The 13,857-nt window shown below is 37.2% G+C and overlaps 1 protein-coding gene across 3 annotated transcripts in view; it reads left to right on the top strand.

Moving 5' to 3' along the window:
- LOC129283149 (protein phosphatase 1 regulatory subunit 12A-like) overlaps positions 1–13,857 on the top strand; it is a 101,321-nt gene that overhangs the window by 69,611 nt on the left and 17,853 nt on the right. For all 3 annotated transcript variants that reach the window (XM_064114649.1, XM_064114650.1, XM_064114648.1), the window contains 3 exons: positions 3,364–3,603; positions 5,906–5,979; positions 12,963–13,190. In XM_064114649.1, the coding sequence (XP_063970719.1) occupies positions 3,364–3,603; positions 5,906–5,979; positions 12,963–13,190 (542 nt within the window). The remainder of the gene's footprint in view (positions 1–3,363; positions 3,604–5,905; positions 5,980–12,962; positions 13,191–13,857) is intronic.

Genomic DNA, 13,857 nt, shown 5'->3' with positions numbered 1-13,857 from the left:
ATGCTATTATTTCCTCTTTTTTTTTTGCTTTTGATAGTTGGATTGATATTGATTGCACCACCCTCTTATAGCCGACCTGACTTGAAAGTTTTAATCTTATTTTTATTCATCAGATTAATCAACACCTTCGCACATAATTTTGTTTCAATCCTAACAGTGTCTTCAGGATCCATTGAACACAATGGGATATTGCTTGTAGAATTTATCAATGGTTGCTGCAAACAAACAAATTTTATTTTAGTTCTATGGAAAGGAATGGCCTGTCATTACTGTAGAATATATATCTTTGCTTCTACAAAGTTCGGATGAAAGATATTTCTCCTCTCTAAAATTACATTTGGTAGTTTGCTGCTTCAAAATGGCACTAACAGTATCATATTTCTACAAAATGAAAATGGTATTTGCAACTGCAAATTTTAATTTTGTAGATGTGATATGAATTTTCACTTTTGCAAAAACAATGTCTGCATTCTTTTGGCTCCTACGCATTTTATTTTTCTTAAATACTTTATAACATTTTTTTTCCTTCTTGTGGAATAGAAGTGAGCTAAGAGTAAATTTCTTCTGAAAATTGAATATAATTTGGCTTTGAGAAGTTAAGCTTAATGATGTTTTGCTAAAGTAATGAACGTCAAGACATCAGTCATAGACAAGATAAAGACAGCATAGATCACAAAATAAAATGTAAAATGGTTTTGAAATTGTTTAGGAAATATTTCCAGGATTTTTATAAAAATTAATAATATATTCAAGTGCTTTGTATAGATAATATTAAGCTAAAGCATAGTATGTAATAATGATGTCTTTATTACAGGCCACCTAAGGTTTCTAGTTTTAAGGCATACTTAGCAATTTCTGATATTATGTTTAGTTGTAAATTTGCATTAAGTGTGAAATATTAAGACTGATCAAATGGTTACAATGGCCTTTGCAATTAAGCAGTGTCATGATATCACTGATTTTGAACTGTGAATCAAAATCGGTGATAATATGATAAAAAGATTGTTTTTCAGCTACTTACTTAGTTATAGTAATGATACTATTATGAGTATGGGATCTTACGGCACCAAGTCTGTCGGAAATCAAAACGCTTCTGACAACAGAAAATAAGATCAAGAATCAAATAAGAGCATTTTGTTCTCAAATTTTAACTTGTGTCTTTTACGATCCAATAGCATTGCATTTTAGACACCCAAATGAACTGTTTACGTAAGATTCAGTGGTAAAGACTTGTTGAGGCATTTGCCTCCTTACGCCACTTCGCAGTTGGGGGGAGCACAAAGGGCTAAAGGACCAATAAAATATAACCAAGCTTTGATTTTCCTCGATGTGTCACTGTAGACTAGTGGTCTAAGAAATGAAGCTCTAGCTTTCAGCAAAGTTTAGAACGGAATTTGTCACCACAAGTTCTAAAAAAATGGCTAGGTGGTTAGACCTGAGCTATCAGGACCCTAATCTCCTGGGTTCAAACACATATACAATTCAATAGTTCCTCAGGCTGCAGCTCAACTACCCTTTCCCTCTGATAGGATGTGAAACTGCAGGTCCTAGTGTTCTTCTATGTAGTTTTCACACTTCTTGGAGTCGCCTCAAGCTAAATCAGCATCCATTCCAATATTCTCTTTTCATTGCAGGTATAATGTTGCCACAGTACCTCATCTCTATGGAAATAGTGGTTTTTCTGCAGGGAGCAAATTAGGGCTTTGCTCTTAAATTGCCAATTTAAGGAACAAACTTGCAGTGATTTGGTGTTTTTTTCCTCCATTGTCCATATTTACAGAGTTTTCCTCCTCTAAAATTTGATCTGACTCAGAATCCAGTTTGGAGACAGTTTCTACTTACAGTTTGCTTGTCTTCATTGACTTTGTTAATTAATATCCCAGTTTGAGCCTGGCCTACAGACGTATCAAGGGCCTGTTGCAAAAAGAATTGCCATTAAACGCAACTTCAAAAATCAAATGCGACGTGATTTTCCAACCAATCACAAGCCTGCATTTTGGATTTGTGAATGAACTTTTGGGGTTGTGTTTGAGCACAACTTTATCTGCTATGGCTACCAGATCCATTGTCTCTGACATCTTTGATTAAAGTTGGGTCTTGAAGATCAGACTAGAGTATAATAGATTGCACAGTTACTCAGCACATAGTAGCATGTTGCAATCTGAAGAGATACAGTTGAGGCCAGAAGTTTACATATACCCAGGAAATTCAAAGAAGAGTTGACACTTGTCAAACATCATAAAATTAACTGTATCTTATAAAATATTTGTGCTATCATGACGAATTTGATATCAAACAAATGAGTATGTCATCCCCCTTCATCACATTGCTTTGTCATCAGGAGCTGAAAAATATTTAGGTCTTATTTTTCCCAAAAAATTGTCATATTCTAGACAAATTAAAAATAAAAACTTGACGAAAACATTTCATATTTATGCTAGATACTTCTCAACGGGAACATTTCAGATTACACTTTTGTGTTCAGTGATAGAAAATGTAATATAAATCAAAGATTTGACATTTATATATTTCTATGAAGCAATGTTTGAAAATATAATAACAAACAATAGAATACATTTGGCACGAATATTACTTTTTTTCTTCAAAGAAAATTCCACCTGAAATATACTCTTAATCCCAATGGCATCCCAATCATGTGAAAGAACTTAATATGCTCTTTCATTTGATACCAAATTCGTCATGGTAGTATTTATATTTCTGAAGATATAGTAAATTTACTATGTTTGGTAAGCGTACATACTTCACTGAATTCCATGGGTGTATGTAAACTTTTGGCCTCAACTGCATAATTCATGTTCTTCTTTCACATTTAAAGTAAACAAGTGGCTGTCTGAAATGATATTGCATATTGCAGACAGGGTGTGTATTTTGGTAGGTTACAAAGATAACTTTGAGAGGAATTTCGTAGTATTTTTACGTATTGGTATTAAGAAATGGTAAAATTTGGAGCAACATGAAATCATCTTAATTTCCTGTAAGCCAGGCTGAAAAGGGTGAAATTATATTTACTCTTTTTGTTTGTTAAGTTAATAATTAACATAACTTTGTTTTGTTCCCGTTTCTCTACCTGTTCCTTATCAATTCCCCCTCCTTTTATTCTTCCTCCGCTTTCTCTCTTCTCTTCATCTTTATCTCTCTATTTCTTTTATCCCTTTCTCTTCCTCCATCTTTTTATCCTTCTCCCCCTTACCTCCCTTTTCTTTGTGTCTCTCTATCCCATCTGTTTCATCTCGCCCCCATCTTTTCCCTTTTCTACATCTCTCTCTCTTCTACTCTTTCTCCTCCCACCATCTTTCCCACTCACTCTCTCTCTCTCCCTCTCTCTCCATTCACACCCCGTAGATGCCTAGTTTTTCACCCAAACCCTTAGCCCCTCAGCAAGCGCAGGTCAAGCTGCCCCCTCCCAAGCAGGAGAAGAAACAAGAAGAAGAAGTTCCAGCCTGGAGGACGGGTCTCAGGAAGACCACCAGTTCCAGCACGGTCCCGGAACCCAAGAAGACCGAAACCCAGGCTGATAAGTTGGCCCGGTCCGCTTCCACGCCCCGAATACCAACCTCAAAGCCAGAAACTAAGCCTCCAGCAGTATGTCGCCATTTTCTTTTTAATTTCAACCTTAATTTTTTTCTTATAAATCTTAAGATCTTGAGCCATAATTTCACAATAAAATCACCCAAGTTCAGTATTGTCCCGGAACCCAAGAAGACTGAAACCCAGGCTGATAAGTTGGTCCGATCCACTTCCACGCCCTGAATACCAACCTCAAAGCCAGAAACTAAGCCTCCAGCAGTATGTCGTCATTTTCTCTTTCATTTCAACCTTAGATTTTTTCTTATAAATCTTAAGATCTTGAGCCGTAATTTCACAATAAAATCACCCAAGTTCAGTATTGTCCCGGAACCCAAGAAGACTGAAACCCAGGCTGATAAGTTGGTCCGATCCGCTTCCACGCCCTGAATATCAACCTCAAAGCCAGAAACTAAGCCTCCAGCAGTATGTTGTCATTTTCTCTTTAATTTCAACCTTAGATTTTTTCTTATAAATCTTAAGATCTTGAGCCGTAATTTCAGAATGAAATTCACCCAATTTCAGTATGGTCCCAGAACTCCAAGAAGACTGAAACCCGGGCTGATAAGTTAGTCAGATCTGCTTCTATGCCCCCAAATACTAACCTCAAAGCCAGAATCAAAGCTTCTAGCCATATGTCTTTTCCTATTCTCTTTATTTTCACCCTTAAAATGTTTTAACATCAAAGATTGGACCTGTCATTTCTCGATGAAGTAAATTCACCCAATTTCAGTATGGTCCCAGAAATCCCAAGAAGACTGAAACCCAGGCTGATAAGTTGGCCCAGTCTGCTTCCATGCCCCCAAATACCAACCTCAAAGCCAGAAACTAAGCCTCCGGCAATATGTCTTTCCTTTTCTCTTTAACCCCCCTAAAAAAATAAAATAAAATAAAATAAATAAATACATACATAAATAAATGTATTAAATTTATTTGCAAATTCAAAGGTTGCACTCGTAATGATAGAATGAAATTCAATTTCCCAGGCTGAGAGTTGGCCCAGTGCATCAAAGCCAGAAACTAAGCCTCCCGCAGTATGTGTCTTCCTATTTTCATTGATTTCAGAATAAAAAAAAACTTTGTAAAAGGCGACTTGTCACCAAGATTGGACCTGTCATTACATAATGAATTGAAATCGCCCAGGCCCAATCTCCTTCCTTCCTTGCACTTAATTCCAACCTCAACCCCCAAATTGATTGCCCCTTCCACCCCACACCAAAGTACTTGATTCTCTTACACTATTTTCTGAATTTCATCCTGAAAATTCCCTAACGATTGATTATTGCAATATAAAGATTTTTACAGCAATGTTTAACAGCAACATGAAAATTGTGTATTTTTGTACGGTTATTCTGTAATGTGTACATTCCTCATAAATTACTTCCAAATTTCCTACTTATCTCAATCAAGTTTGTATTGCTGATACTCTTTTATCTGTGTTTCTGTAATCCTGTCTGTTGAATCACAATGTTATTTCATATATTAATGTGTGCTATTTCAATAATTTATTATATTAATAGTATTTCTTAAGATTTTGAGATATTGCAGTAACAGAGTGACTGAGTCATGTTTATATTAATTGTTTGTTGTTATTAAAGTGACCTGGATCCCGTAACACAAAGATTAGCGATTAATCGTTCGCTTGATTTTCACGTTTGCTTGTACATTGTAGTCTATGCAATCAATTGAAGAAAAATGTTCTACGATCATTGCTAAGTTTTGTGTTACGGCCAACCCCCTGAATGGTATTGCAATTTATTGATTATTAATTTATTCTCTTGTCTTTCATTCCCCTTTATTCTTTTTATTTGCTTCTTTTTCTTTGTTTCTTCTGCCCCTTTCTCTTGTTTTGTCTTCTTTCCTCTCCCCCATTTTTGCTTTCTGTCCCTTTCTCTATCATTATCTCCTGTCCCTTTCTCTTCCTTATCCTTATCCCCCTTTCTCTTTATTTGTCATCTGTCCCTTTCTCTGTCTCATTGTCTTCCTTTGTCCCTTTGTATTCTGTTTCTTTATCTATCTCTCTCCCTCTCTACTGTCACTCCTCTCTGCTCCCTTTCTCCCTTTCCCCTCTCTCTCTGTCCATATCTTTCTCTCCCTCTATCTTCTGTCTTTTTGTCTCCTGTCCCTTTCTCTGTCTCATTGTCTTCCTTTGTCCCTTTGTATTCTATTTCTTTATCCATCTCTCTACCTCTCTACTGTCACTCCTCTCTGCTCCCTTTCTCCCTTTCCCCTCTCTCTCTGTCCATATCTTTCTCTCCCTCTTTCTTCTTTCTTTTTGTCTCCTGTCCCTTTCTCTGTCTTTTGTCTTTGTCTCGTACAGCCCTGGGAGAACCAGCGGGTATCTCGACCAGCGCCCCCTTCCTCCACCAAAACAGTGGAGTCGGAACCCAGCAGGTTTGTTATAAAGATGCCTATAAAAAAAAGATAATTCACCATTCTACAAACAAATCATTTGTTTTACCTGTGAACCAGTCCTATGTAACACTCTGTCTTGTATTTTAACCTCGTGGGAAGGGCTCGTTTACATTAACACAAATCTGATACAAGCGGTCGTTTCTCACCTCTGCAACTTCCGGCCCTGCGCCATCACTGCAAGTTCATCTGCGCTTCTACGCAGTTGCGTCTCAGGTGTGGAAACAATGCTGTTGCATCAGATATATGTTAACGTAAAAGTCTACCAAGAATACCATCATGTATTGTTGCAATATATTATCTCTTGTAAGAAATATCATGGATAATACTACTTCATGTCCCTTGCCATAGTCTTCAAATGAGTTCTGTAATTCATTTTACCTCTATCTAATTGTACCTGTCACTTCTGTATTCATTTATCACATTTTACTTCACATTTTCTTTTGAATGAAATGATGATCACTGTATAGTAGAACTGTATGATACTTCCCTTTAATAATTATATTGTCTGAGATATTGTGAGATATATATGCAATTATGTAAGAGAACTATAGCTGGGTACAGTGTGCATACATGCCTATCAATGATTTTCCTTTGTATTTGAGCTGGAATAGATTTTTAGTCAATGGAAAGTTGATTGAGAGCTGATATTGCAAGATAAAAATGTTTGGTTAAGCTACTCTTGTTTTTCAAAGAGATTGTTATTTTGTCAGTTGTAGATCATGAATGGATGAATGGAACTTTCTGGGCTTGATGCTCCTGTCACATATGGTGTGGTTTTTCTGTGCAGTAGGAGAACTGCACCTCCGCAAATTGCCGACTCTACAACTGTGAACCTGCCCGGTGGGTGGAAGATTTGCAGTGGCCCTGTGTGTGGTGGTACTGTGCGGAAAAACCATGCCATATTGCAGGGGACTGGAGGAACGATTTTCAAGTAGGGACAGGCCATGCATCCCGCCAGGAAGGCGTATCTCCTAGAAGTGCCTTACAGTGTACAACGTCTTTCTTGTTCCTTGGCTTTACTTGTGAGAAGTCTTTCATGTATTCATGTAAAAAAAATCTATTAGAATCTTTTATTTTTTGTAGTTTTGTAAAGAGCATTGTACAGGCTATCAAAGCTTGGCGCCAAAGAGTACTGTATCGCTTACGACTTTTTAGCGGGATCGCAGGACTGTCCCACATTTGTTCTGTTTCTGGTGGGTTCTCTGAAGGCCAAAGGCAGGCAGTCTGGAGCGATGAGCTGTTGCTTCATGTGTCTTTGGATGTTTTTTCAATCCCTGAGAGATTGTGTTTGGGGTGAAGCCTTTGTCCGGAATATCAGCACACGCCAAAACACACCTATGGGACTGAATCATCCATAGGACTCCAACATTGTTGCTGACAAACTGTACCTTATCTAGATTTATATTGCTGGGAGAGTTTGAGTTTAGATGCATCATACAGAGATCTGACATTGAAGGTGGCTCTCTACTTGGCAGAGAGAAACAACATGCAGTGGATTCGTAAGACATTCAAGAAGTGATCATGTCAGGGACACCGCCATTGATGTCTTCCAGAGGTATACAACTTGATATTGGAAGCAGAGCACCATCTATCACTCCAATGTCACTTTCAAGAAGAAACATCTTTATTTACACCATTTATCCAGAGATTCATCTGGTTGGATTTAGAATTTGACAACTTCTGCTGAGTAAAAGCAGTTCTTAATCTGCCTCTGGAAGTGATTTTAAGACAGGATCTACGAACACTCAACTAAACGTCTATTTCTTCAAATCTACCATTCTAGTCACAAGCACTTTCTGTAGGTATGCTGTTTCTGTGATAAAGCTGTTTGCAGAGTCACTACTGAAATCTGACATAGTAATCAATGTCAGGTATCACTGGTACATTGCCCGTCAGAACGTCTGCTCTATTTTTAAGTGGCTATACTGGTGAATGTAGTGAATATGTGACGTACAGTATCTTCATCGCTGTGGCTAGCAGGTGACCACTTGTCAGCAGTTCTATGCCTCTAGAAGCCAGTAAAGAAAATGATGACAGGTCACACCTGGATCCCGTTTTCAAGATGTCTTATGTGTCCCAACAGTTTGGGCCATCACTAAGTCCATGGAGCCTATTTTGTAATGTCCTGCAAGATTTCATGAAACAGTCCATATTGAACTGATACAGAATTTTCAACATATCACCAGCTCCACTCATTAACATCATTGCCATGAACGTCATCATCTTCTGGTCATTTTCTCTACGCGTCTACTTCATGTTTCATGTTGACTCCAACCAACAAAAATGAGCTGAGATTTTGTCATTACATCAATTCCAAGAACACATCATTAGACACCCTTTTCATTGCCAAGGGGATTTTGAGCCATGTAAGCAATATCTATGGCACATCTACAGGATGTCTCTAAGACACTTTTGTTTAGTCTTCAGTAGTGTTCCAGCACATAGTCTGTACATCAACAACCTTCTGAACAATGTTGCAGAATCATCATTGATCTTCAATTGAGGCATCATAATAATGGACATATTTGAACATACTCTGCAGTGAGATCCAACACCAAAGTCCTGAATAGCAGGTGTCCTTCACTTGCAAATCCCTTGGACATCCATCAGAAATTCGCTGTATTTCCAGATTGAAAAACGAGCCAAAACGTCTGCTATCTTGACTGATGCTTTCAGAAATGACATAAGCATTAACCGATCTGGGAAATACTTGCAGATATTCTGAAGTCCATATTCAATAATTTGGTTGATACTGAAGTACAGGACTAGGAAATACGTCTGAAACAAACAGTCCATGATCTTTGGAAGTAGTGGAAGTCTTTGAAGTCAACACCTTCAAATTGCATTGTAGCTTGAACCTTTTGTCTTCTCTCTGGAGTACATTGTTCGATTTGGAATTCTTTGATCGTCATCTTAGAGTGGAGTCTGATAATTTTGTGACTAGAAAACCATGCAGGACAGGACATAACTTTGCTTTGGTAGATTGGTGATGAAAGACAATTACATAGCATATGCAACATCAAAGACCACATGTGTCTAGCAAATGAAAATCTTTGCCTGAAATGTCTACAGATGAATCATTGAGATTGATAAACAGTTAAGAATCGTTGCCTGAACGTCCTCGGGTGAAGCATTTGAGGTTGATCCCTAAACACAGTCGGGAGCTTTCGAGAAACATCCATTGATGCATCAAGCGAGGGCTCTCTCCACAGTTCACCCTACGTCGGTCATCAGAGGACCTTTCCAGATTGAGAGCATCACCCTCCGGTCCTCTTGGATGTGGTGTGGTTTTCTCACAGGAAATCACATACTTTGTCTCTGCGGTCCTCTACTGGTTGCAGCTCACATTGAAGAGTATAGTCTGTTCGTGCAACTGCTTGGTGATGTTTTACAATAAGGGTGCCCAAGAATACAAGTTCCATTCATCCATTGTAGTTATATTTCAAGTGTCTTGTTGATTTTGTTGTTTTGGGGATAGTAAAAGAATGTCATGAATTGTACAGAATATAGTCTTAAGAGATTACATTCTTTGCCGAAGTATTCATTATTACGTGGTATGTATTCTCTGAAGACTCGTAATGTATTGATTTTTGGAGTAGGCCATTTTGTGCAATTTTGTAGTTAATTTTTTGTCAACTTGCCATCCCTTTTCTGTGCCAAAGTTCTTCAATTTTCATAGATTTTTACCATGAATTATAAGTTAAATCACCTGACTTCTATGATGTATTTAGAGTTTATATTGAACATTTTGCTCATGTCTTGATAGTTAAATTTCCTGTTAAGAAAATGTATATAGTATTCATAATAATGGGAATATCAAATTTGTTTAGAGCTTACAGCTTAGGTCGTTTTTTTAATATTTATCATAGCTATGAATGGATCTGAGTAACCAGTGATATTAGTTTTATCAATCTTTGATTTATTTTTTTTCATTATTTTAATTTTTCATTTGAACTTGCCAATATTTTGTTTGCTTCACTTTTCTCCCCCCCCCCCCCCCCCCCCCGGAAGTGATACTATCTTTCTTCTCTCTACCTCTGTAGAATAAAGTTTATATCCATCCAACAATTTTCAAGATATTGGAGGAACATTGGGGGTATCTTCACAAAATGAATTCCACAAAATGCATGATATAGTAACGGTTTTGATATGAATTCAATGATCTGTATAGGATACGTGAAAGAGACATTACTCCAAGTTTCTGGTCATGACTTGGCACAACCATGAAACATTTTTTTCATGGGTTTTTACTTGAATTTTTCCAAACCAAATGACTAATATGACTAAGGGAAAATCTGAATATTACTTAAAGATTGGTGATATGTGAGGATTTGATTGAAAGTGCTATGTCAGGTAAGCTCATATGGAGAGTTTGAGCATGCCTGACATAGCGGGTGGTAGAATGTTTGTTGAAAAGGACATAATTCCCACAGTCTAATTTTCACGACCGTCTTACTTCTTGTAAAGCTTAAATTCAACGAATCATGGTACATTTTTTTATTGGTGCGCGGGGGGGGGGGGGGGGGGGGGGGTCTGATAAAGATCAAAAAGTAAAATATTTTCCTCCCAAAATAATGAATAATTGTATCCATCATTACAGTTTTCAAGTCATTCATTAAAAATCCTTCAGTTATCTGCTACATGCATCCATAAATCAGTAAGGAAAACCTTCTTGAAATCATAAAGTTTAAAAAGGACTGTCTTTTTTATGCTATCCTGCCATTGGTATCAATATTGAGTTTGAATTCACAGCATTTCGACAGTATTAAGGAATGGTCATTTCAGCTTGCGTTTATGACATCAATTTCCATCCCATTTAATTTTGTGTGAAATTTAGAATAATCATGAATGGTCACATCACTTACAGAAATTCAAACAATAGTTACCTATATCTAGTATCATAAGTGCATATTAATATATCTCCTGGCTCATTTTAGTAATAATTACCAAGTTGTGCAAATTAAATTTCAATCATTTTGATTTTTCTCAAAGCCAATGTGAGCAACAAAATTATGATTATCCTTCTCGAACTTATCTTAGGAAAACCTCTTTTGTTCATATGACACCTAAGTTAAAAAAAAAAATCCTAGCCTACACCATTTATCAACTTAATTATTAAATTGCCTCCAATTATTTTCTCTACTTCTTCCTCAAATTCTGATTCTACTTCTACTTCTCCCACAAATGTATCACTTATCTTTTTTATTATATTTTTCATAGATCTCCTCTATTATTAGCTCATGCTCTCATAAGTGTTTTCTTTGCTTTGCTTTTTTTTTAGTTTTGTGTATTTTGCTGTATTTTTTTTTTGTACAGTATACATTTCAGAGAGTGCCGTCAGTCATGTTCAACCTTTTTTTTATAGTTATAACCAAGTAGTATAAAGAAATTGGTAGGGATATTGTTAGTATGAGAATGAGACCTCTGCATTTCCCATTATTCTCATAAAGAGTGGAATTACATTATAAAGTTAAAGTAAAATAGGATGTTTTCCATTGTTTGAGAGTGAAACATGCCATAGGACAGTATGGCTCCTGAGAAGAAAGTCAGAGCCGCATCTTCAGCAGGTATCCCGTCACGAGGGCACGATATGCTTTACACTGCAGCCCTCCTTCATTCCCCATGAAGAGATGAAAAGGTTTGGGATATTGTCAAGGAAAGAAGCGGCTCTGACTCTTGTTCAGGTGTCTAAGAACAGCCATATTTGCTTGCTTCATTTCAATATCATTGCATAACGAAGAACAGACAACAGAGGGCAGTGTTGTCTACCAGCGAGTACGCCTTTACAAGTGAAGGCATTTAATTTGGTTAGCCCGGAACATCCAACCGATCTCGCCTTGTCGAGAACCACAGATGTAGTCATTTCAGATTCAAATTACCATCATTTTTCAAATTTCAAGCCATCATTGCATTTTCCCCTTCATGAATGTCACCAATATACTTTCAACCTTTGTGTGTTTGTGTGAAAGTTTCATGGTATAATGCATTTGGGGATGATTTCGAGGCGATGACGTGGGTTAGATGTTCCGTTGGCTAAGATCAACTGATGTTCAGTATTTGTTGTTAGATTCGTACGATAAGTAAGTACTCTTGCAAGCAATCCCAAGAGTTCTAGTTTCCAGTTTAATTGCCGTGTTTGGATGCCCCTCCCATTCTGTTGAGGTGTTCAAACCCATTTTGAAATGGAATATTCCTTTTATATTACAGAGTGTTCATGCCATTTGATTTATGATGAGTTTAGATTGACCTATACATGTAGATGTTGGAATGGATTTTGAAACATTTGTGCATGAATTTTTGAAGGCATGATGTTCAGTTCAATTGATTCCATGATTTTGAATAACTTTAGTCCGTGGATAGATCTGTGAAGCAATCCCGCAAAATTCTTGAGAAGGTAGAAGGTTGAAGCTCCCAAAACACAGTTCATATTTCTCAAGAAACAAAAGATCTGGTGCACTGTGTAGCAAACTTGAATGAACCCACTTAATTCATGTTACCTAGATTGAACCATAGCAATGTCTAGGCCATGAGCATTATAATTTTTTTAATTATTCACTTCTTGAAATATTTTTTGAACGTCACAATGAAGTAATGGCTAATTATTTCGTATGATACCCAGAACCAACCACGGTTTGTGAAGGCTATTAACATTATTCTATTTACCATAACACCATAACCCATGTACCCAAACGTATTTTTCATATATATTTATATCTCTTAAGGGGATTCCCCCCAAAGTATTGCTTGAGGGGATCCCCCCAAAGTATTGCTTGAGGGGATCCCCCAAATTATTGCTTCACATTTCTCTGATATTTATGGAATCCTGTTGTGTATTTATGCCGTGGGTGTGTTACATCTAACCATCATCTTCCTCTACCCCTTTTCCTCCCTCCCCACCATCTCTTACATAACTCTCATACCCAAACCTCGAACAAAACCACCACACTCATTCCTCCGCGTAGAGAGGTCATACTCCCCTCTCCACGGGGCAGCGGAAGGCGCCGTATCGCTGCCGAGATTACCACAGACCAGGATAGGACGGAGCCGGCCCGGGATCGCACTATCCGGGACCGGAGCGTTCCCAGCGCGATCACAACACCTAGTACTACCAACGATACCACCTCCACCACTTGCAATAATAACACCTCTGTGGGTAGCTCTGCAACCACCACGATACCTCCATCACGAAGGTAACATCATTAGGGGTCAAAGGTTATGTAACAATGCACCTGCTATCAGACTTTGGGGGATTGGTGTCCCTCAAGGTTATATTCTGTCTCCTATAAAATTGTAACTGAAAATCAGACCTTGATTGAGAGTAATAATGTTATATTTTGGTCTTATTATGATAAGGATTTGGTGTCCCAAAGGGTTAGATACTTTAACCAATATTATTTTGGATAAAACTGAATCTGTCTTCTGTATATGATTTTGTATCATACTTACAACATGCATGAAAAAGAATACACATTCGCAAAATAATTTACAAGTTATAGCGATCAATGCAATTATGTTCATTTTGGAGTCCCAAATAAGACTTTGTAATAGCATGAACAAGCAAACTTACTAATACATTTCAAAGCTTTTCAGCTGATGATATTGTATAACCAACAGTTCCGTACAATTCAGCCAATTTCACAATAGATTTGAACTTTCTAAGATACCTTTAATATTATTGTGAATACATGACATTACGTCAGATGATAATTGAACTGAAGATTGGGTACTTTCGAGATAACATTTTCCTCTCTACTCTTAATAGCACATATCTAATAATAACTTCAACTAAATTCCCTCTAATCCATCTCTTTCTCAATTTAGAATTGAAGAATCCACTCTTTCTGATGCGAAATTATT

Source organism: Lytechinus pictus, unplaced genomic scaffold (assembly GCF_037042905.1).
Source record: "Lytechinus pictus isolate F3 Inbred unplaced genomic scaffold, Lp3.0 scaffold_20, whole genome shotgun sequence".
NCBI classification, from domain to species: domain Eukaryota; kingdom Metazoa; phylum Echinodermata; class Echinoidea; order Temnopleuroida; family Toxopneustidae; genus Lytechinus; species Lytechinus pictus.
Note: the sequence above shows the minus strand (reverse complement) of the source record. Positions and strands in the feature narration are given on the sequence as shown.